Source organism: Temnothorax nylanderi, unplaced genomic scaffold, assembly GCF_030848795.1.
Source record: "Temnothorax nylanderi isolate EJ_2023f unplaced genomic scaffold, tnyl_v1.0 TNYL_tig0112_pilon, whole genome shotgun sequence".
NCBI lineage: Eukaryota > Metazoa > Arthropoda > Insecta > Hymenoptera > Formicidae > Temnothorax > Temnothorax nylanderi.
In genome coordinates, this window is record NW_027249174.1 from 426,608 (window position 1) to 450,901 (window position 24,294).

Consider the following 24,294-nt stretch of genomic DNA (forward strand, 5'->3'; position numbering starts at 1 on the left):
TATTCTATGTAAAAAAGTATTAAGGTAAAGTCATCGAAAAATAAATATTTTACGAGATATTTCATATTTTATATTAAAAATAGCATAACAAAATTTAAAATATCTCAGGAAGTCCTTAATGAAAGAGAGCTTTATTATAGTGTTTTGAAAACGTCTCGACAAGGGCTACAAGAATATGTAATAAAAAATGGGGTTCCATGTAAAAAAAACTTTGATCACATTGACTTGGCCTTGAAAAGATCATTCGAGGTCAAGTCTATATTTTCATCATCTGCCCCCCGTTTATATCCTACAACTTTTATCTGAAACATTTTTCCATATCTAAAGCCGTTTCCGAGATCCAGGACTCTGGGTCAAACTTTAGAGATACCCTGTATAAAGCACCGACAATACACATAAAAATTTACAAATATAAATCCATTTTCAGACAAATTTAGACTACTTATGCGTTTTAATTACATATTTGATGTTGTTCATCAAGAGAGCAACGCAGATGTGGTGGTACAAAATATTCCTAATTAAACTGCAAAATTTACTACGTTTAGGTTAGGTTAGGTAACGTGATAGCGTTACTTTTGTAGTAATTTACTCATTTACCCGGAGTGAATTATAAGTTTACTACAAAACCCCGTTTACGAAGAGAAATTATCAAGTTACTACAGAAGTAACGCTCGTGTAAACATAGTAATTAATTGTTTCATGCCATGATTGAGGTTATTCGATCTTGATTGTGGAAACTGCATATATATAAATTTTAATAGATTAAAAGGATCTAACTCTTATATATCATTATAATGATATAAAGCCAATGGCACACAATACGATTTTTAGGTGTAAAAAAAAGGATTACCTTTGATATAAATAACGTATAATTTTCGACGTGATCGACATGAGATCCCGATTTGCCCGGCCATAGAAGGAAACAGAAAGAGATCGGGATCAGAATTACATGCAGATGGCGTTGGCATAGAAAGATAGCATATGGATATACAAACTTGTCCATTTTGGGATATTCCTACAGTATCCACAAATGTATATCCTATGGATATCTTTATAAGGTCCATCGACATCCTGAGAAGAAATGGACATAAAACAGACATCCATAGGATATCCTGTGCTGTCTGGGAAGTTACATTACCATATTACACACAAATGCACTGCAAATACATGACTATATATATATTGCACATATAAAATAATAAAATTATAGAAACATTTTGTATATAATGTATATTATTATTGACTATATTGTAAAATAATTTATATGTTATTGATATATTTGTTACATTTCATTTTTATTTTAATGTTGTGACCGATAACGACACGTGTGCAAAGTGTTACTATTACGACGCTATTGATAATTATTTTGTAAGCAAATAAAACCTTTCCTTTGCCTTCTACGATGTTCATTAACTCGGTATTTGCTTCAAAGGCTTAAATTCGTTTTACAGACAGGGATAAATTTTACACGAAGTTGATCAACGCGAATTACCAAATCAAGCTTCGGCCGAAGGTTTTTTAAATAATCAATGGGCTCCAAATAGAAATTGTGTACCAGAGGAGCTATCATGGCCTTCATTTCCAGCATAGCAAATCGTTGACCTACAATTTGGTGCATATCGTAATCTGTTAATATAACATGGTATTACACATTAGGATATAAAAAATACAGCTTACCGATGCAATTACGTGGTCCTGCACTGTATGGTAAATACGAATAAGGATGACGATGTCGGATCTTCTCAGGCAAGAATCTATCAGGATCAAATACTTCTGGATTTGACCAAAAATTGGGATCTCTGTGGACTCCGTAAATGTTAAGATGCAAGAATGTTCCAGCAGGTACCAAATATGACTCTAAAAAGCATATCGTACAACAATTAAGACTTAAAAAAATAATTTAAGCTGTATTAAAATTTTAAAATTGAATATACATATAATACAACGTAGGAATAGTTAATAGTTGCCTATAATTTGCAAGATAAAAAATATAATGTAATTATTATTCAAATTTTACTAAGCACTACTTGCTTAACATTATTTTCTGAAAATATTGTATATATGCTGTATTAGATAAAGCTTTGTACATAAAATTTTAAAATATTATAGAAAAAACTTATCAATAAAAAATACAAATTTTTAAATCTTTGAAATATATGGGAATGTTGCCTTTTATGCGTATTTGATGACATGTTGCGTAATTATTTAAAAATTTATACAAGAAAAAAATTGATTAGATGCATACGTAATTTTACGTCTTCCCCAGCAATGTGATATTGCAAACACGCTGGGATATAAGCGCAATGCTTCCTTTATACATCTGTCCAAATATGGTAGGTTTTGCAATAATTTCATAGTAAACTTCTGCTCATTCTCTTGCAAGGCAGTATCGACTTCGTTCCTGACACGATCCTGTATCATCATTGTTAATTAAAAGGCTTCTCTTGTTATTGTGATGTTTATACGTGGAAACAAATATATCTATGAAATATTTATTTTACAAATGATTGGCGCGCAGTTTATTAAGTTGGAATAGATGTATATGTATATTATATACATTGTATATTATATACATTGTAATTCGTTACTTCTGTCCCTATTAATTTATTTACTTGCGCACCACGTACCGCGCCTGACTCGTATAGCTGTTTATTAATTTGTTGACATTTTCACGAGTCTAATGACATATTTGTATTTCACAAATGTTTTGATTTATTCATTTGAAATATGTGTATATAAATTACTTAGGATATAAAAGAATATTTGAAATATGGGCTGTTCTTCCGAAAACGTCCGTGCTCCGATTTAGTTGAAACTTTGTGAATAGGTTCCTTTTAGATAAAAAAGACATGTACCAAAAGAATTTTTTTGCGACTCCAAAGTTTAGCAACTTTTTTAACATTTTTAACTTGCTGCCTCCGCGCATACATTTTCCACGCAAACCGAGGTTCACCCACACCCCCCCCCCCCTGCTTTCGGGGGAGGTGCGGTAGCCCTTCCCTCGCTTACGTGTGTACTGTTTCTCTCTCTCTTTCTCTCACTGCTAATTCTGTGTATATTATTATACTATGTGATAGATTATATAAATTGATATCTCGAAAACTATGCATCGTAGTTTACAACGTTTCTAATTTTCTGAAGTTTCGCCAATGATGTTTATGTTATGACTTCATGGACGGGTATGACTTTATGGTTGTTTACATTACTTGAGAGCTGTTTTGGTTTGTTTCACGTGGAAAATGTATGCGCGGAGGCATCAAGTTAAAAATGTTAAAAAAGTTGCTAAACTTTGGAGTCGCAAAAAATCCTTTTGGTATATGTCTTTTTTATCTAAAAGGAACCTATTCACAAAGTTTTACCTAAATCTGAGCACGGACGTTTTCGGAAGTTTCGCCGAAATATGTGCGTACGCTTAAGCGTGTGCGTGCGAATATTTTCTATACATCTATTAATTCAAAAAAGCAAATTGTGTACATATACACATATACACACTTAAAAAACATTTAAAAAGTTAGATATTGATTCATATTTAATCGTCCGTCTGTACGTGGGTCTATCACGTTGGACGCCATTTTTCTCTAAAGTATTTTTAAAAATCTGAAAAAATTCAAGAAACCTCTGTTTATACTGAAGTTTTTATAATCATTTCGATAAACATCGTTAATTTAATATTATCTGGAAGGCTCGTAAGTTTTATAGTTATAAGCAAATCTCATTTTGGCTCGGACGCCGTAGACTCACGTATACAGACGGAAGGTTAATAAATAACTTTTGGAATCAATTAATTTCTTTGTCTTGTAATAGCAATTTACATTTGACGATAGATACCTGAATGTCCTTATGCTCAGCTAATAGTGCCGAAATGAAGCACAGACCCATCGTTGTAGTATCATGACCCTATAATCGTATACAATGTATCATGTATCGATAAATCAAATAATGAATAAGAAAGATTACAAAAGAAATTATATACCTCAAACATAAAAGTGTCAACTTCCTCCCTAATATCTGAATCCGTCATAAGACCGTCACGAGATGCCGCTATTAGAAGATCCAACATTGCAAGCCGTCTTCGTACTAAATCGAAATATGTAAATATGTCTGTATTAAATTAACAGCTCAATTCTTCTGTGACGTTTCCATTACATAAACTTGACTACGTTAAGAATTTAAACTATAAGTATCTCTACTATTATATAAAGGGGAAAAGTTTGTACTGTTGTTCGGTGTAATCTTAGAAACTATTGGACCGATTTTGAAAGTATTGTATATGAAGCAGGGGTAGAATTTCCCGGGGAGTGCTATAGGGTGTATAGTTTTTTGTTACCGATCTTCTGGAAACCGGTTTTTCTAATTTCTTCAATTTTTCGGGAAATAATTGACGGAATCTCAAAGAATTATATATGAAACAGGGGTAGAATTTTCCGGGGAGTGATATGAAGTGTATAATTTTTCGTTACCGATCTTTTTTGGAACCGGTATCCGAAATTTTTCCAATTTTTCGGGAAATAATTGACCGAAAAGAATTGTATATAAAACAGGGGTAGAATTTCCCGGGGAGTGCTATAAACTGTATAGTTTTTCGTTACCGATCTTTATTGGTACCGGTATCCGAAAATTTTCCAATTTTTCGGGAAATAATTGACCGAATCTTAAAGAATTGTATATAAAACAGGGGTAGAATTTCCTAATAAAGGGGTTACCGATTTCTGTCTAAAAAAATTTACGTAATTGTTCTGATTTCTGCAAATTTTGAGATATCGAGCTAATTTTTTTTTTATGGATAGAATATTATTATATTGAATTTGGCGAGAATCGGTGAAAGGGTTGCCGATTTTTGCTTAAAAAGTGTGTAAGTTATACATGTCATATTTGTCATCTTATATAGAGTATCATTAAAGGAAGGTTGTTTCGAATTTGGCGAGGATCGGTGGAGGGGTTACCGATTTCTGCTTAAAAAATGTATAAGTTATTTGATGGATACAGTATTATTTAAGGAAGATTGTTATTGAATTTGGCGAGGATCGGTGAAGGCGTTACCGATATCTGCTTGAAAAGTGTATAAGTTATACATGCACGGAGAAAAAGTTACGGTTGCTACAACAGAATAATAATGTTAATTTTCGCCCATCCATACAAAAGGGTTATGGAAACCATAGTACTCTGGAAGTGACCTATATGGTTGCCCTAACCTTAGTGAGGGTAGCTACTATATGGATGTTGCAACCATAATATATGGATGTTACAACCATAATGAACAAATATTCACCCGACAAAAAAAATTATTTATTTCGAAATTTTATTACTATTTTTTAACTAAATTTGTTTCTTAAGATGCATCTATGATTATAAATATTTTTTCGTATTTGAAAAAATACACTTACCTTGGTGGGATTCGAACTCGGGACCTCTGGATCGTGAGCCAACTGCCTTACGTGGTAGACTACTTCTTAATTTAATGTAAGTGTTATATATAGTCTACATATGTCATAATCAGCGCAAATATATAATTTTTCAAAAATCATCTTAAGAAACAAATTCAGTTTAAAAAGAGTAATAAAATTTTGAATTAGATATATGATATAATATTTCTTAATGTCGGGTGAATGTCAGAAACCAGTGTCGGCTCATTACGAAATTTTGTGTTCGTAAATATATTTATGAAAAAAGTATATTTATAAAGTTAAAACATCCTTATCAAATCCACTTTATTCTATGCAGAAATTCTTTTGCGCGCGCAATGGAACTAAACTCTCAATCATGCAGTGATTCAGTGCTGTACCGTGCAGCTATATCTTATGGATCTCTCAACCATAATACTTGTGCTGCAGACCACATAAGAGAGATAGCAATAATCCTTTGGTTGAGGCAACCATATACGAGGGTATTGTAACCGAATGTCACGTATCGTAAGAACTACGGTTATGAAAACTGTATAAATGAGCATATCTTAACAGCTACATTCAATGTAATATCAATTTAACTTGAATTCACATACATTTCTTTTTCAATCATAGAGAATGTTGTTGTAACAACCGTAGCAATTTTCTCCGTGTGTAATTTTATATAGATATATTATATCATTAAAGGAAGGTTGGTATTGAATTTGGCGATGATCGATAAAAGGGTTCTTTCTTTATAAAAATCAAAATGACATATAATATGTGAAACCAGCAGCTTATAATGACAAGAGAGTGAATTGATAGCAGGTCAGCTTAGTAATTTCACAAACAGTTTTTATGGAAAATCAATACATCAAACTTCGTACTGATTGTATTGATTTTCTTAGTACATGAGAAACGTCATTTGTCGGCGACACGTTTTATATGAATGCTTTGCATTTCGAGACATTTCGTGTTTTCGTAAGACAATTTAGAAATTATTACACGGAAAAAACGGTATGGTTGCCACATCCAAAGAAATAGTAAGATTTGGCGCAAGAATATCTGGTGGTTGTCACACCCATATTGATGTGGTGTCTTAACTATATCATAGTTGCCGCACCACCGCACCAGCGCTAGTATCAATTCTCTATGGTTGTCCCAACCATATATAGTGTATAGTGATCCATCAATGTGGGTGTGACCACCACAGATATTCTTGCTCCAAATCTTACTATTTCTTTGGATGTGGCAACCATACCGTTTTTTCCGTGTATGAATATTTGTCGGCTATACGAACAGTATAGAAAGAAATAAAGTGAATAATAAGTTCAAGTATTTCTATTCGAACTGAGTAAAGTGTTGTGGTAAAGCTCTTTCGACATGTGATGTTCCTGAGAAGGCGAAATTGTGACAAGCAGATTGGTGAATTTTGAATCTTTTTGGTTAAAAAATTATAGCAGCCACTCATTTTGGTATTAGGATTTTTGCCTACAAAAGATCTCAGGAACCTGTTATTAATAGGAGATACGGTAAGTCACCCACTCGGCATGTTATGTTGCTGAAATATTGAAATATTCAGAAATGGTGCAGAAATATTTCGTTAACATTTCATTTGTAACTATGCATCTGAAATATTTCAGAAATGTACCTGCATCATGTTTTTTATAATATTGCATTAACAATATTTCTGAAATCTTTCAGAAAGTTGTTTACAATATTTGTAAGTTTCTGTAATATTGCAAAAAAAAGTAGCAGATGCAATATTTCAGAAATATTTCTGAAACATTATAAAAGTAATATTACGTTTGCATTGCACGAGTAATATTTCTGTAACATATCAAACGCAACATTGCATTTAAAATATTTCTGAAAAATTTCTGAAAGATTGCGTAGATAATGAAAAATTGAATTGCAGGCAGTGAATTTCTACAATATTGCAGAAGAAATATTGCAGATGTAATGGTTTAGAAACATTTCTGATACATGATAAAACTATTATTACGTTTACATTGCATGCGTTATATTTTTGAATGTTTCACATACAACATTGCATTTGTAATATTTCCGAAAAATTGCTGACAGACTTTAGAACTTATAAAAAATTAAATTTATTGTTATATAATATTGCATTTTATTGCATTTTTTCTCTTTTATTAAGAATTTTTTAATATTCCAAATTTTGTCATATGGCATTTTTAATATAAAATATAATATTTAATAATATTTAATATAAAATAATATTCGACGCTGACTGGCAAAAAAGATTTATTCGTATATCTGTATTGTTTATTTTTATGCGATAGCTTTATGCTCACCAAAATAAGCAAGTATAAGAAAGAAAGGAGCGCCAGAGTCAGAGGATCACCACTACCCTGTTCGATCATCGATGTCAAGCAACAAGGCGCCGGTATACTACTTGGATGGGTGACCGGCTGAGAGAGTGGATTTCTTCGGATAAATGCGCGGCGGCTATACGCACATGGCTTAATATATTTTTTTTTGTTACGGTAACAAAATATTTCATTTTTCACATATCAACAAATAGTTTTTGCGTCAGTAACAAAATTTTGTTTGCTAATACAAAACATTTTTCTCAGTGTAAAATGTATTTGAAATATCTGAAGTGTTTCTGCAATATTTCGTAGATATATTTAAGAAATATTTCAGAAATATTGCCGAAATCTTTCAGCAAAGTTGCAGCAAAGTTGCATTTGAAATAATTGTGCCGATTGAAACATTGCAGAAATGTTGCAGAAACGGTCGTGAAATATTTCTGAAATATTGATGAAAGGTGTAATATTTCAAATGGAATTTTGCAGAAATGTTTCTGAAATATTACATGCCGAGTGGGCAGGGATATAATAATGTATCCTTGATCTGTTGAAGTCTTCAGTATTCTTGGAACCGTTGTTCATAAAGGTAGATAAGCAAAATTAATATTTCAGTCTCCCTCTTATTAGATTATTATTTCGTACAATTTAAATTATTAATTTTTATAATTACTTGAAATTATGCTTTAAAATTCGAAATGCATAAATGTCTACAAAAGATCTCAGGAATCTGCCATTAATAGATGATACGGTAAGTCAGGGATACAATAATGTATCCGTGATCTGTTGAAGTTTTCAGTATTCTTGGAACCGTTGTTCATAAAGGTAGATAAGCAAAATTAAAATTTCAGTCTCTCTCTTAGATTATTATTTCGTATAATTTAAATTATTAATTTTTATAATTACTTGAAATCATTCTTTAAAATTTGAAATGCCTAAAAAAAATCACAGCTGTCTAGAAAAAATTCCGATGCCAGACGTATACATTCACGGAGAAAATTGCTACGGTTGTTACAACAACATTCTCTATGATTGAAAAAGAAATGTATGTGAATTCAAGTTAAATTGATATTACATTGAATGTAGCTGTTAAGATATGCTCATTTATACAGTTTTCATAACCATAGTTCTTACGATACGTGACATTCGGTTACAATACCCTCGTATATGGTTGCCTCAACCAAAGGATTATTGCTATCTCTCTTATGTGGTCTGCAGCACAAATATTATGGTTGAGAGATCCATAAGATATAGCTGCACGGTAAAGCACTGAATCACTGCATGATTGAGAGTTTAGTTCCATTGCGCGCGCAAAAGAATTTCTGCATAGAATAAAGTGGATTTGATAAGGATGTTTTAACTTTATAAATATACTTTTTTCATAAATATATTTACGAACACAAAATTTCGTAATGAGCCGACACTGGTTTCTGACATTCACCCGATATTAAGAAATATTATATCATATATCCAATTCAAAATTTTATTACTCTTTTTAAACTGAATTTGTTTCTTAAGATGATTTTTGAAAAATTATATATTTGCGCTGGTACATATGTAGACTATATATAACACTTACATTAAATTAAGAAGTAGTCTACCACGTAAGGCAGTTGGCTCACGATCCAGAGGTCCCGAGTTCGAATCCCACCAAGGTAAGTGTATTTTTTCAAATACGAGAAAATATTTATAATCATAGACTGCATCTTAAGAAACAAATTTAGTTAAAAAATAGTAATAAAATTTCGAAATAAATAATTTTTTTTGTCGGGTGAATATTTGTTCATTATGGTTGTAACATCCATATATTATGGTTGCAACATCCATATAGTAGCTACTCTCACTAAGGTTAGGGCAACCATATAGGTCACTTCCAGAATACTATAATTTCCATAACCCTTTTGTATGGATGGGCGAAAATTAACATTATTATTCTGTTGTAGCAACCGTAACTTTTTCTCCGTGTTTAAATAGGCTTAATGAAACAGAAGAAGCACGAGAAGCTCGGTTGTCTCAAAAGAGATTAGTATATTCTTCTCGACAAGCTGTGGAAAGGGTGCAGCGACTTAATGAACAACGTGAACGTGCCGCTAAGTACAGAAAACGAAATTGCATTAATTTAAGCAAATCAAGATCCGCGTTTTTATATGATCCGAACATTGATTATGCAAAAGAAACGGATATACAAATAGGTAATAAAGTATGTGCAAACTGCCATGCGAAAAAATGGCTTGAAGAACGAAACGGTTTTTGTTGTGACGGTGGGAAGATAATGCTTCCAGAAATTTTAGAACCACCTCAACCGATTAAAGACCTTTTATTAGGGTTACACCCATTATCAAAAGACTTTTTAAATAACATTAGACAATATAACATGGTATTCCAGATGACGTTTTTTGGCGCAAAACAAGTATGTGAGATGTATAAAACTTGAAACTTTATAAAATGTACGACACGAAAATGATTGATCCTGAGAAAAAAAGTATAAAACGTTTTTTGTATAGAATTTTATAAGTTACAAATTTTAACGCAAATTTATATACTATACACTAGGCGAAGTATATAAATATATATAAAAACAATAATATATCTAACTAGCTGGTTACCCGGGCTTCGCCCGGGAGTCGTTTTTCTTGAAACGACTTCATATGTGTTTCAATATTCTTATTGTGGACAAACATAAGGAGTGTGTCGGGTGGTTGATTTAAAGACGGTAGTTTAACTTTTCTGCATGAATAACACATTCTAGGTGCTTAAGTTTTAAACTTTTTTTACTTGACAATGATCACATATTGCATCCATTTTCTCAATTATTACACTCGGATGAAATTGATATTCGTAATTTGAATCATAACTAAATGCCTCTAATTTCAAATCGGACCGCATAAATGTTTTCGTGGATTAAACATGTCGTAACCGGTCTTTTTCTACTCGAGTTTCACACTATTGAGTCATTTCCGCTTTTCCGATATTTCACTTACCGATCAGCGACATCATCCCTTGGTTTACCCAGGCGTTTTTTCGGGAATTTTGAGATTGCTCTAATAGATATTATATAATAATTCTAAATAGATATTGTCTAAATATAATATTAAGTAGCATTTTTGCGTACTCGTTTAGTAAATCCATGTAATATCTTCAATATCTTCTTTTGTGTGCTCTCTACCTTTCGACGTCAACGAGAATATCCAATCGCTGTACAGCCATTGCCTAAATAGTCTAAATAATTTAAATGTTAGGCATGTTACTTTAAGAACATAATAATGTAAATTTGGAAAACATTTCTTTAAAGCTCTTTGTATACTTTTACAATTAGTTTTATTTCAGTAACTATGTAAAAAAGAATACATTAAAACACTAATAAAATTATGCTAGAGACATATGCAAAATGTTATATATAGTACAAACCTATTACACCTCTTAACTATTTATTTTTAAAATTTCTATTTATTTTTAAATAGATAATTTAACATACACGTAATTCATACATTTCTAATTAACGAAAGTGATAATTTACCTTTACAATAACCATTGTATTATTAACTTACCTGTTCATATAATTATACAATACGAATTCATATTTTAATTAATTGTAATTAATTAAGACAGAATATGGATATACAGTTATTTATAGCTAATAAAACATGAATTATTATACCTGTAAATAAAAAGTTCGCCCATCCGATGTACCGCTTCTTGATACTGCTGCTGGAAATCACCGAGGCCTCGTAAAGGAGTGCCCATGGCAGTTTCTGCAAACGCATTTGTAAAAATATCATGATAATATTATCATATATATTTCAAAAATCTGTGGCTATATAAAAATTATACGAATCAGTATCTATGTTGTGATATTAATACTTACAGTTTTAAAAATTTGATTTTAGTCTAATTTTATTTATCAATAGGAATATCAATCAATCAATTCAATCAATCAATTATTTTATTGTGCGCCTCGCGGCTTTACAAGGCGTTTTTAACCAAACCTTTACAACTTTCATTTGTCCCCTTCAAATCCTGGCCATTGGGCGACCTCACATGCTTACACCCACCCTCCCTTCTCCTTACTACTCCCCCGGCCTTCTCTTCAGACTTCCTTCCTTTCCTTCCTCCTGGCTCCCTTCCATCTTTGTCGGTTCCTCTGAATATTCCTCATAACCTCCTCTCATCCATCCTTCCTGCTTCCATCCCATCTGTCCGGCTACTCCTTTTTTGGCTTCCTTTCTCTCTCTCCTACCTGCAACCTAAATAAACACGCATTATTCTACCCCTCTTTCTATGTTTTACATTCTACTCTCTTTCTTTAAAGAAGTTATGTCAGGGGCCCTGGTTTGAGCACACCCTGACTGCCGAGCAAGTACTCTCTTTCTCTCTTTCTTTATCTCTCTTCGCCGTTGTTCCTCTTCCTCCTTGGTAAAACTTGATCCTGCTTTGACTTATATTTTCTCTTCTATCCACTGCGTCATTTTGTTTCTCCATATCTTTGCCATTTACTGCTAATACTTCTATACTTCGAGTTTCTGTCTTCTCTCAATTTTCCTCTCTCTTTTTTCTTACTACTATCATCTATGCGTCGCTTCTCGAATATTTTTATTATGTTTCTTCCTTCTCGTGTCCATAACCTTCTTTATTTATCATTCTTCTAGATGTTCTTGTTACCTTCTTTTTCTCTTCCTTTCCTTTTGCTCACGTTTACCTTATCTTCCATGCTGCTACTCCTTTTTCATCGAGATCAACTTCTGAAATGTGGCTTCTTTTTCTCTTCACTTTCCTTTTGCACACGTTTTTCTTATCTTCCATGCTGCTACTCCTTCTTCATCGAGATCAGCTTCTGAAATGTGGCTGACTTTCTCTGTTATTTCGTCATACCTCAGACCTCATTTTCGCCCGCCGTCGCGCCTCTGCCTCTTTCCTGAGTCTCTCTTCTTCCTGTCTTTTTAGCTTTTCCTCAAATTTCTTCTTCTTTTCCTCCTCTTTCTTCTGTTTTTCTTCTAGTTTTTAAACTCTCCCCGCTTTCTCTTCTCTTCTTCCTACTTCCTCTTTAAGTTCTCCTCCTCCTGCTTTCTCCTTTCTTCACGCTTTTTCTCTTCCTCTTTACGCTTTCTCCCTTCTTTTCTTTTGCTCTTCTTCCTGTTTACGTTTCTCTTCCTCTTTTCGTTTCTTCTCCTAAATGTCGCTTCTTTTCTCTTCACTTTCATTTTGCTCACGTTTTCCTTATCTTCCATGCTGCTAAAATTCCCATCCAGACATTAATATGGAATTGGCCCTGGATGTGTGTTTCCTTTCGGCAATGAGGATTTTCCTCCGCATAATGATGTTCATTATGTCTGTTTATGTCTGATAATGGAGCGTATTAATTGTTATTAATTTTTTATTAACCATTTATTCTCTCGCGATCGACAGCAAAGAGCGATTTTCTCCAAATTTTTAGGCAATCACGTTCTTGCGATAACAAAACGATTCAGCAAGTATTTGCGTCAAGACGAGAGAATCGTTCTTTGCTATCGGTCGCTGCAGAATAAATTATTAATAAAAATATAATAACAATTAAAGGAAACCGCGTCTTGTCGTAGATACTTGCTGAATTGTTTTGTTATCACAAGAACGTAATTCCCTAAAAATTTTCCCTAAGTAATTGTGTGTTAGTAATTTCTTTGCTATCGACCGCGAGAGAATAAATGGTTAATAAAAAATTAATAACAATTAATACGCTCCATTATCAGACATAAACAGACATAATGAACATCATTATGCGGAGGAAAATCCTCATTGCCGAAAGGAAACACACATCCAGGGCCAATTCCATATTAAGGGGGTAGTCCTCTAAATATGGCTGAAAAATAGGTGTTTTTCGGTATTTTTTTTTAATACTAAAATAAAAGGGAATGACAAATTTGAGTGTATCCATTTATTAATCATATAAATAGCTTTCGGGCATAATTTTTTTTTACTCCATCGGCCGCTTCCCGTGACCGCTGCACGAGGTGAAAGCACCCCTTGTCCTGGAAACGCCCATTTTCGGTGGCCGGCCTGGGGGTCTTCCGATTGGTTTTGCAACAAAATAAATGTTTTTAAGTTATTGTCAAATGCTAAATCCAGTCCCCTACGTAGGAGAATTGAAAAAAAAAAAACAAAATGAAAAATGATGACGTGTTAAAAAAAAAACGTTATTTTTCAGCCTAAAAATCGGTACAGAAACGTGCACCGAGCACAGATTTTTCAAGGGATCCAAAAACGGCTACGTAGGGGACTAGATAATTCAATTGAGAATGCGAAACGCAAAGTCCGATCAAAATCGTATGTGTCGATAAAACGTTATGCCGGCCACTGATTTCAAAAACAACCGTTTCGAGAAAAACGCGTTTGAAGTTTCGGATTACATTTTTTGCAGTTTAGTTCAACATACCTCTAGTCAGCAATGCCTGGCCCATACAGCATCCCTTCGAGGTTGACGTGGAGGGCTTCGTCAAGCGAAAAAAAAAATTTGTCAAAAAAAAAAATTATTTAGAGGACTACCCCCTTAATGTCTGGATGGGAATTTTAGATAATCAAGTTATCGGGCCGTATTTCTTTTCGGAAAATATTAACGTCACAGCAGAAGTTTATTCCGCTTTCCTGGAGGAAACATTACCTAATTTATTAGAAGATGTTCCATTGGCTGTATTACCAAATATTATCTTTCAACAAGATGGCCATCCTGCTCATACATCCCTTCTCGCTCGTAATCCACTCTTAAAAAAGGCGTGTTAAGTCGATAGTCGAATTTATTGTTGCCTTTTTACCCGCGATGCTGATTGGTTATCTCGATTGATTGCCGCGCCGTAGCTTGCTTCATCCCGTGAGGGACTGTCATCGCGGAGTGTGTTTTGACAGTTTGAACGTTAGCGTATTGTCGTGTGAGTATAATAGTGTAACGTAGTAAAAATCAAATAATAGTAGTTAAAAGTTAAGTTATAATAAAAAGTATAAAATTTAAAAAGCTAAATAACGCGCGCGCAGCGCGCGTCTGTTAACGGTTGTCATCGAAAAATTTCAGATAAGTTTTAGATAAATTCTATATAATGTTTTTATTATAATTTTTAGTATTTTATTATTTTACATAAGATACTTTGTGTTATCTTCTTATTTCAGTTATTAACGGTTTTCATAAATGTTGCTAACAATGTGTTTTGTGTACAAATGTTTTGTGCATACAACAGTAGTAAAATTACTACTATATAAGGTATTATAAAGATACGTATAAAAGAGGAGAGAAAATATATGCATGGCCGGCAATCTTGAAACCTGATGACGTTGGAATATTGAAAGAGACAGCATATATACGCACGTGTGCGCTCCAGTGCAGACAGTGTGTGCAAATTGAAAGAGAAAGAAAGAGAATAGACAGGGAGAAAAAGTGAGATGTAAGCCCTTAAAATAATAATTGAACCTTATATTGATACGTAAACGTCTATGATGAAGATGATGATAGAGCGTTCGTTCGTAATTTTTTCATTCTTGTGATTAGATATTACAAAGTTAAAGATGATGAACAAGAGACAAAGAAGGAGACAAAGAAAAAAAGAGAGAAAGATGGAGGGAACAACCGAAAGAAGTAAGTTTTTAAAAAAATAATTAAACTTATATTGTGCGTAAATCGTCGACGATATAAAGATGGTGATAGTAATTGTGTGTTAGTAATTGTGTGTTAGTAATTTTTTTGTTCTCTGTAATTAGATATGACAAAGTTGAGGATGACAAATAAAGAAAAAGAAGAAAAGTCGAGAGGGACAGAGAGAAAGGAAAAGAAGAAGAATAAGAAGAAGAAGAGATATTTGATTGATATATATATTAATATGCCCAAGCATAGGCGAAGGGCAAAGATACAAAATGGCAAGATAACGACATAAAAATATCTGTAAGAACTAGCAAACATAAACAATAATTTTTTATAGAGAAGAGAAGAGAGAGAGAGAGAGGAGAGAGAGAGAGAGAGAGAGAGAGAGAGAGAGAGAGAGAGAGAGAGGCAAGCCTTAAAATAATAATTAGACTTATATTGTACGTAACTCGTCGACGATTAATATTGTGATAGCGTGTTTCTTCATAATTTTTGTTCTCCGTGATTAGATGTGTTTGACAAAGTTAAAGATGACGAACGAGAGGGAAAAAGTAGAAGACACAGACAGAAAGAGGGAAGAGAGGGGGGGAGAGAGGGGGAGAGGGAGAGAGAGAGAGTTGAGAATTTACCTTTGTAATCAAAGAGATAATAGGCATATTAAAAATTTCGTATATAATGAGTTATATGTATAGTTCTCTCTTTCATTTTTTGAAGCTTTCAATTAATTATTAAAGGGTATATCCCATTATAATAGTCGAAATGCCCTCACTTCGCTTTTCGAAAAAAACCTATTGGAACTTATTTTAAACTAAAAAGAATAACTTCTATCACCCTGCCCGCCTCCCCCTCCTCCCTCTCCTTTCTAGGGTGGCTAAAAACCCCTTTTCTTGTACATTAATTTTTTTCTCGAAAACCTCCTGCTAAAAAAATCTGTAAAAATTTGAGTATATATAGGAAACATACACCAAAATATACCTAAATTTTTTCAGATTTTCTCAAGGTCATCTTCAAGGTAAAAAAAATTCCGAAAAATTTTAAATCATTATACATTAAACAACAAAAAACCATACATCAAATTTTATTTTTTTTTAAATACGTATTCTAATTTGTTCTAAATATACCGATTTTTTTAAGTTTCTGTAGGTGCGCCGTCTTCAAAAATGCGAAAAACTGTATTTTTTAGGTTATTTTGCCTTCTATCTCGGGAACGCCGAGGTCGAAATATCTGAAAAAATTTGGGTATAAAGGGGCCATACACCAAAATATACCCAAATTGTTTTAGATTTTTTGAAGGTCATCTTCAAGGTCAAAAAATTCAAAATAATTCAAAACCGTTATATTTTCAAAGCTAGGAGGGCGGCAACCCCAGATTTTTTTGAAAAAGAAAAGTAAAGTAACGATTATTTGTCAAACTTTTGAAAAAAAAGTGGCAGTTCCCAGTTTTTTTGCCTTTCTAAACTTTCTTTTCGACACGAGGAAAGAAAAAGCCTAGAAATAAGTTTGTTTCAGATTGATTCCATATTGTACTGGCTGGAGATAATAAAAGTAATATAAAACAATACAAATATAAAGAACAAAATAATAGAGGCACAGGCAGGAAACATGGTGGAAGGAAAACAGGTGTGCTCTTGCGCATCCTTCTCTAATAACCAATGAGTGCGTTGGAACAAGCGGGGGAGACATTGATGATATTGGTCACGTATATAAGAATATCTATTATATCCAACATAGCGCTCGCTTGTTCCAGTCCTGCGCATCCCTCTACCGAGCACACCTTGTTTCCTTTCACCATGGGCAGAAAGATACTTCGTAACCTCAGGGTTCGTTCCGAGTTGCGCATGAAACGCATAGACTGCATTACTGTTGCATAGCGCGTTCGAAAATCGTTCCGTTTTGTCAATGCGCATGAAGCGCTTTAGTAATTCGGAACGGTTGTCTGCCCGCTCTGCGCACTAATGCGAATTGAAAAGGGATCAACTCCATTCTAATCAATGGCTCCGCCTCATTCGTATGATGTTAGCCGACGACTGAGACTTTTTTAAAAAAATTAGTGACATGTTTTTAAAAAAATGTGAAATCGATTGTATTTCGTTTGTAGATTATTGTAGTGCATTTACTTTCGTTTGTTAGTTTATAATTAATTTTTAATTAATTATTTAATTGTAGACCATAAAACTAGCCGACATGTATCATAAAATTAAAAAATAGATTAGGAATTGATTGTATTCGTTTGTAGATTATTATTGTAGTAGGTACATTCATTTTTGTTTGTTAGTCCATAATTATATTTTAATTAAATATTTGAAGTGTCAGTCGCGGCGGCTAACATCATATGATACATCAACATACTATAAAATAAAAAAAGCTCGTTTGTGGTTAATTGTATTTTGTTTGTAGAGTTTTGTAGTCTCTTAAATGTTTATAATTAATAAATACATTTGTTGAACTATGTAGCAGAGGGCAAATCTATCGCAGCAACGAGGGCAATTGATTGTCGGATAGCTACATAGTTCGACAAATGTATTTATTATAACAATTATTTATGAATTATAAACAATTTAAAGAGACTACAAAACTTTTTAACTTTACTACATTTAAAAATATTTTAAAAATTTTTCTATATTTTTAAAAAAATAATTTTGCAACTCCATTTAAATACAAAATAATAAAGTACGATAAAATATATTTTGTTAACTTGGTCAGCGACCTTTCAATTCGGGACTAAATATCGATCAAAAATATACATAGGTAAAATCTAATAAAATTAAAAGTTCATATAACTTTATGTAGGGTTTAGAGAAATGGGAGTACTTTAAAGAGATAGGCTTAAATATGGAATAAATGAGATTGTAAGTAAATGCGAGAACAAAATGTTTATGCAATCAAATACAATTTATTTTGTGGTTTAACATAGTTTGTTCTCTCATTTACCTAACGATTTTATTATCCTACTATATGAACGTATGTAATAATTGTCAGATATCTCTATGCAACGTACTCAAAATGTTTTGCAAAACATCTCAGAGATGGTAGCAAAATCTCTAGGAGATGTCTATGCAACCTTTCATAAAGGTTTTTGTGACAAAATAGCGGACATTTTCACTATCTAATTGTAAGACATATATGAGACATTTGTGGGATCTTTTTTGTAACGCTTTGCGAAGGTCTCTGAAAGGTATTTGTTGAGCTTTCTGCTGTGTGGGAAGGTTTAGAAAGGCAAAAAACTGGGAACTGCCACTTTTTTTTCAAAAGTTTAACAAATAATCGTTACTTTACTTTTCTTTTTCAAAATAATTCTGGGGTTTGCCGCCCTCCTAGCTTTGAAAATATAACAGTTTTGAATTATTTTGAATTTTTTTGACCTTGAAGATGACCTTCAAAAAATCTAAAACAATTTGGGTATATTTTGGTGTATGGCCCCTTTATACCCAAATTTTTCAGATATTTCGACCTTGGCGTTCCCGAGATAGAAGGCAAAATAACCTAAAAAATACAGTTTTTTCGCATTTTTGAAGACGGCGCACCTACAGAAACTTAAAAAAATCGGTTGGTATATTTAGAACAAATTAGAATACGTATTTAAAAAAAATAAAATTTGATGTATGGTTTTTTGTTTTAATGTTATAATGATTTAAAATTTTTTCGGAATTTTTTTACCTTGAAGATGACCTTGAGAAAATCTGAAAAAATTCAGGTATATTTTGGTGTATGTCTCTTATATACTCAATTTTACAGATTTTTTAGCAGGAGGTTTTCGAGAAAAAAATTAATGTACAAGAAAAGGGGTTTTTAGCCACCCTAGGAAGGAGAGGGAGGAGGGGGAGGCGGACAGGGTGATAGAAGTTATTCTTTTTAGTTTACAAATAAGTTCCAATAGGTTTTTTTCGAAAAGCGGAGTGAGGGCATTTCGACTATTATAATGGGAAATACCCTTTATTTTTCGAGACTTTAAATTAATTATTAAAAATGTATTTATATCTTTGCGAGACATAAAATCAATTTAAATAAAAAGATTTGTTGTATAAAGTCATTTAAAAGTCATGTTGTTATACAACGTTACATTTTTCATGCATTGTATTCAAGCATTTAAACATTTAAATATTTAGCATTTACTGCTACGTCAACAAAGATTTCTCTTTTCCTTTTGAATGTATTCAAGATTATTTTCCAGATAAGTTTTATAAAACGTTTTTACTTTTTTTATAATTTTTATTATTCTTAATTTTTTAAGAATAATACTTTGTGTTATATTTTATTTTCAGTGAGAAGTATTTGTTCCTACCTGTTAACATTTCTTATAACATGTTTTGTGTACAACATATACAAATGTTTTACGATACTGTATAAGGTTATATCTTATACATAGATGGGTCTACGACATAATATGAGATTTAAAGTATTTGGATAAAAAAAAGAAAAGAGTGAAATAACGAAAGAAGGAAGGAAAAAAAAAGTTTAAAAGAAAGAAGGAAAGAGGAAGAGAATAGGAGAGTGAATAAACATGGGCAAAGATGAAAGAATTTACTGATCCGCTTACTGCTTAAGTTATACTGCTTACGTTCTGTATTTTTCTGTGTGAGTCTTACTTGTGCCAAATTTTTATTGAAGAGGTTAAGAATATTATTTAATAAAGTAAATAAGTTTGTTTGTTATTGTATTTATAGACAAATTAGTATATGGTTCTTTACAATATGTATATATATGTATTGCTAATTACTTTGATGTACCACATCATGGATATATATTATTCATCTGCATACAGTATTGATTGTCTTCGAAAAGAACAAGATATAATGGATGATTAAGTGTAAAAGGTAAAACTTGCAGTAGCGGTAGAAATTAATAAAAGAGGTAATTTTTAATATCTTGAAATATAAATATATTAAAGTTAGATGCATAGATAATTAAATTTATGAACTTTACAATAGTTTTATAAAATGTATATGGTAATACTTATAATTGATTATAATTTTATGTACAGTTGTAAATATTAAAAAAGAAGAATTAAAAATAGATACTACTAATTTTAAATTTTTGCAAAGTCAATATGCTATCCTTTTTCGATATTATTATAAATTACATATTAGCACGTTGAAGTTAAAGGATATATAAAAACTAATTAGTATATCAGATTATATTAATTTATAGTATAATTATTCTCTCTTTCATATTTCACAGTACATATTTTATGGAAGAGAAAAAGGACAAAAAAAATGAATAAGAATGTTTTAAAAAGTAACAGAACAAATTGAGATTTCATATTTCACGAAACAAATACCCCAGGCATTTCAAACTCCCGCGCAGGGTAAATACATTCTAAAGGCTCAGTCACAATGAGAAAAATATGGAATAAGATAAAGGAATAAGGAATAAGGCATGTTGCATCTCACTTTAATGTACATGTACTGAAGTGAGATGCGACATTCCCTTATTCCTTATTCCTTTATCTTATTCCTTATTTTTCTCATTGTGACTGAGCCCTTAGAGAATGTATCTCGTACTATTGTCACGGAGATTCTCAAGTATCACAAGTTGTGTGCACGGTGGTTGTCTAGGATGCTAGGTGCCTATAGGGTGCCTAGGATTTTCAGACCTTAAACCATCCCTCATATAGCCCTGACCTTGCTCCCTCTGATTATCATTGTGTTTGGATTGAAAAGAGTCGAAAAAGGCAGAGAGAAAGAAAGAGAAGACAGAGAGAAAAAAGTGAGAAAGAATGAGAGAGAAGTAAGCCTTAAAATAATAATTAAACTTATATTGTGTGCAACTTGTCTACGATAAAGATGATGATAGCGTGTTTGTTCGTGACTTTGTTATTCTTTGCGATTAGATATTGCATATATAATTAAAGATAATGAACAAGAAGAAAAGAAAGAGAAAAGAGAGAAAATAGAAAGAGAGGCAGGTAAGCCTTAAAATAATAATTAAACTTATATTGTGTGTAACTCGTCGACGATTAAGGGCCAGTTCCACAAACGTCGGTTAACTCTTAACCTCAGGTTAACTTATCCTTTGTTTTTTTTCTAACGTCCCCCTTAGAAAGAGACGAAGAGTGAGTTAACCTAAGGTTAAGAGTTAACCGACGTTTGTGGAACTGGCCCTAAGTTGGTGATAACATGTTTCTTCGTAATGATTTTTCTCCGTGATTAGATGTGATGATAAAGTTAAAGATGACGAACAAGAGGTAAAGCAGGAGATAGAAAAAGAGAGGAAGAGAGAGAGAGAAAGAGAGAGAGAGAGAGAGAGAGAGAGAGAGAGAGAGAGAGAGAGAGAGAGAGAGAGAGAGAGAGAGAGAGAGAGAGAGAGAGAGAGAGAGAAAGGGAGAGGGAGGGAGGTAAGCCTTAAAATAATAATTAAACTTATATTGTACGTAATTCGTCGACGATGAAGATGGTGATAGCGTGTGTGTTCGTAATTTCTTCGTTCTCCATGATTGGATATGACAAAGTTAAAGATGACAACTAAAAAAAAAGAATAAAGTCGAGAGAGACAGAGAGAAAGAAAAAGAAAGAAACAGAGAGAACGAGAGAGAGAGAGAGAGGAGAGTGAGAGCGAGAGAGAGGCGGGGCCGGAGAGTTAAGAATTCAATTTCGATATCAAAGAGATAAGAAGCATGTTAAAAATTTTGTATATAAAAATTGTACGTATTTTTTTGAGGTTTTTAATTAATTATTAAAAGTGTATTTATATCGTTGCAAAAAACATGAAATTAATTTAAATAAAGATTTTTCTGTACAAAGTCATTTGAAAGTCATATTGTTATGTATATACCGTTGAATTTTTCTTAATATGTTATTATTAAAGAGCAATAGCGTTGCAAATGTTTTGTGTAATAATATAGAAAAAAAGCTAAATGGCGCGCGCGTAGCGCGCGCTTGTAATATTCTAGTGTTTTAAAATGAGGCTTATGCAGTTCGCGCCGGCTTTGACATTTCGATTTAAAGAAAAGGTCTATTTTAGGCTGTTGGATGTTGGAAGATTTGAATTGGCCGGTTCTTGCTGCTCTTCTGTGCGCCCTAACAGCTGTCCACAATTTTAATTTTTTTATTATTTTTCTCATCTTCATTATCTTCATCATTTTCTTTACGCTTGCTACGCTTGGCCTCTATCCCATCACTACGTTTCTCTGCTTGTTTTTTATCCTCTGCGTTCTTTTTCTCTGCTTCATCCTTTTCATAATCTATCATGAAATCTACCAGGGCATCATTCCAGCCGTCATCGAGTACTAAATATAACCAAATATATCTTATAAAATCATAAATATATCAAATATATATTATTTAAATCTTCTTGTTAAAAGCGAATACTTACAATTTTTTATTAAGTCGTCCATCGTGCAATCACCGCGATTAAATTCTTCTAACGTATTGTAAAGATTACACAATGAAATGTAATATGACATATATTAATATATGAAACCAGCAATTTATACAGTCATTTTTATAAGATAAATGCTTGGCGCTCGATCAGCTTCGCAAAGTTCTGACATTGATTTCATACCTTCTTAATTATTATAATGATATTTAATAATACATGTACATCTTACACACGTTTTAAGCAGAAATCGGTAACTCCTTCACCGATCCTCAAAAAATTCAAAATTTTATAAAGAAAGAATCCTTTTACCAATTATCGCCAAATTCAAAAAACGTCGCCTATACTTCTTAAAGCGTATTTGTGTTTGTAAATGAGTGTGTGTGTGTGTGTGTGTGTGTGTGTGTGTGTGTGTGTGTGTTTGTTTGTTTGTGTGCGCGCGCGGGCGAATGTATATAGGGGTGTGCGTGCGTACATGCATATTTGCGCAAAATTAAATATTTTATCTTCAAAACCATGCTTAATATTTTGTAAATCCTCTTTATTATTTTAGGGATAGAAAGACCAGTCTTTTCTACCCCTATTCCATATATTATTCTTTAAGATTTGATTGATTAGATCCATTTTTATACACGATCAAAGGTCTATAATTTCTTTTATATATGAAATATGTGTTGCAAATTTTTAAATATCGGGTTATTTATAGTTTTATTATATTCTTGGCAACTTTTCTAATTCTATTATATTCTTCAGTCTTTTCTACCCCTATTTTATATATAATTATTTAAGATTTTGTTGATTAGACCCAGCTTTATAAAGTTTCTATGTATGTACGAATTCTCCGAAATTTCAAATGTATGTAACACGAGAACTGATGAATCAAATTTTAAAGAATTATATATGAAATAGGGGTAAAAAAGACTGAAGAATATAATAAAATTAGAAATAGCTCAATATTTCAAAATTTACAAAAGTTAAAGCAACCACGGGCATTTCTAAAAAAAATTCAAAAAATTTTTTAAAAAGAACCCCTTTACCGATCATCGCCAAATTCAATACCAACCTTCCTTGAATGATACTCTATCGATTAAAAAAAAAACAGCCCGATATCTCAATATTTACGGAAGTTAGAGCAACCACGGACATCAAATCTGCACATACATACATACGGACATGCGATTTTAATGCGATTTTTCGACATTTTAGAACACTGTGAACATATTGGCATCAAAAACTCAAAAACCAATCTCTTCGTTGGTTTCTTCTACCCCTATTTCATATATAAATCATTTAAATTTGGTTGATTAGACCCAACTTTATACGCAATCAAAGGTTCATATACAAAGCTTCCTCTATGAGGAAGCAAAATTAAACAATAAAAAAATTGTTTTAAAAAAAAAGACTCCCGACTGCTGCCTAAACTAGGTTAAATTAAATGCAGAAAATAAAAATTTAAAAAAATTAAATTAAAAAATTGTTTTTTTTTTTAAAGACTCCCGACTGCTGCCTAAACTAGGTTAAATTAAATGCAGAAAATAAAAATTAATTAATAAAAACAAACTTATAAAAAAAATAAATTTAATAACTAAACAGAATAATAAATTTCTTTCGCCAGTATATAGGATAACAATTAAAGTAATTCTTAAATCGACCATGACTGGCAATATAT

General features: G+C 32.3%; 1 protein-coding gene and 2 long non-coding RNA genes across 3 annotated transcripts; 1 reads left to right on the forward strand and 2 right to left on the reverse strand.

The window, feature by feature from the left end:
• Positions 1-1,319: 1,319 nt before the first annotated feature.
• Positions 1,320-4,068, reverse strand: LOC139776107 (cytochrome P450 4C1-like). The gene is given in 6 exon segments (XM_071712590.1): positions 1,320-1,602; positions 1,678-1,857; positions 2,246-2,268; positions 2,270-2,412; positions 3,829-3,897; positions 3,974-4,068. Coding segments are annotated over 6 exon segments (678 nt in total). The 5' UTR covers positions 4,061-4,068; the 3' UTR covers positions 1,320-1,426.
• Positions 2,412-9,119, forward strand: LOC139776108 (uncharacterized). Its single transcript, XR_011719012.1, has 2 exons — positions 2,412-5,460; positions 5,722-9,119. It is a non-coding gene; the product is annotated as an uncharacterized lncRNA (long non-coding RNA).
• Positions 9,120-13,607: 4,488 nt separating this feature from the next.
• LOC139776109 (uncharacterized) lies at positions 13,608-14,414 on the reverse strand. Its single transcript, XR_011719013.1, has 2 exons — positions 14,121-14,414; positions 13,608-13,752 (listed from the first exon to the last, which is right to left on the reverse strand). It is a non-coding gene; the product is annotated as an uncharacterized lncRNA (long non-coding RNA).
• Positions 14,415-24,294: the final 9,880 nt, after the last annotated feature.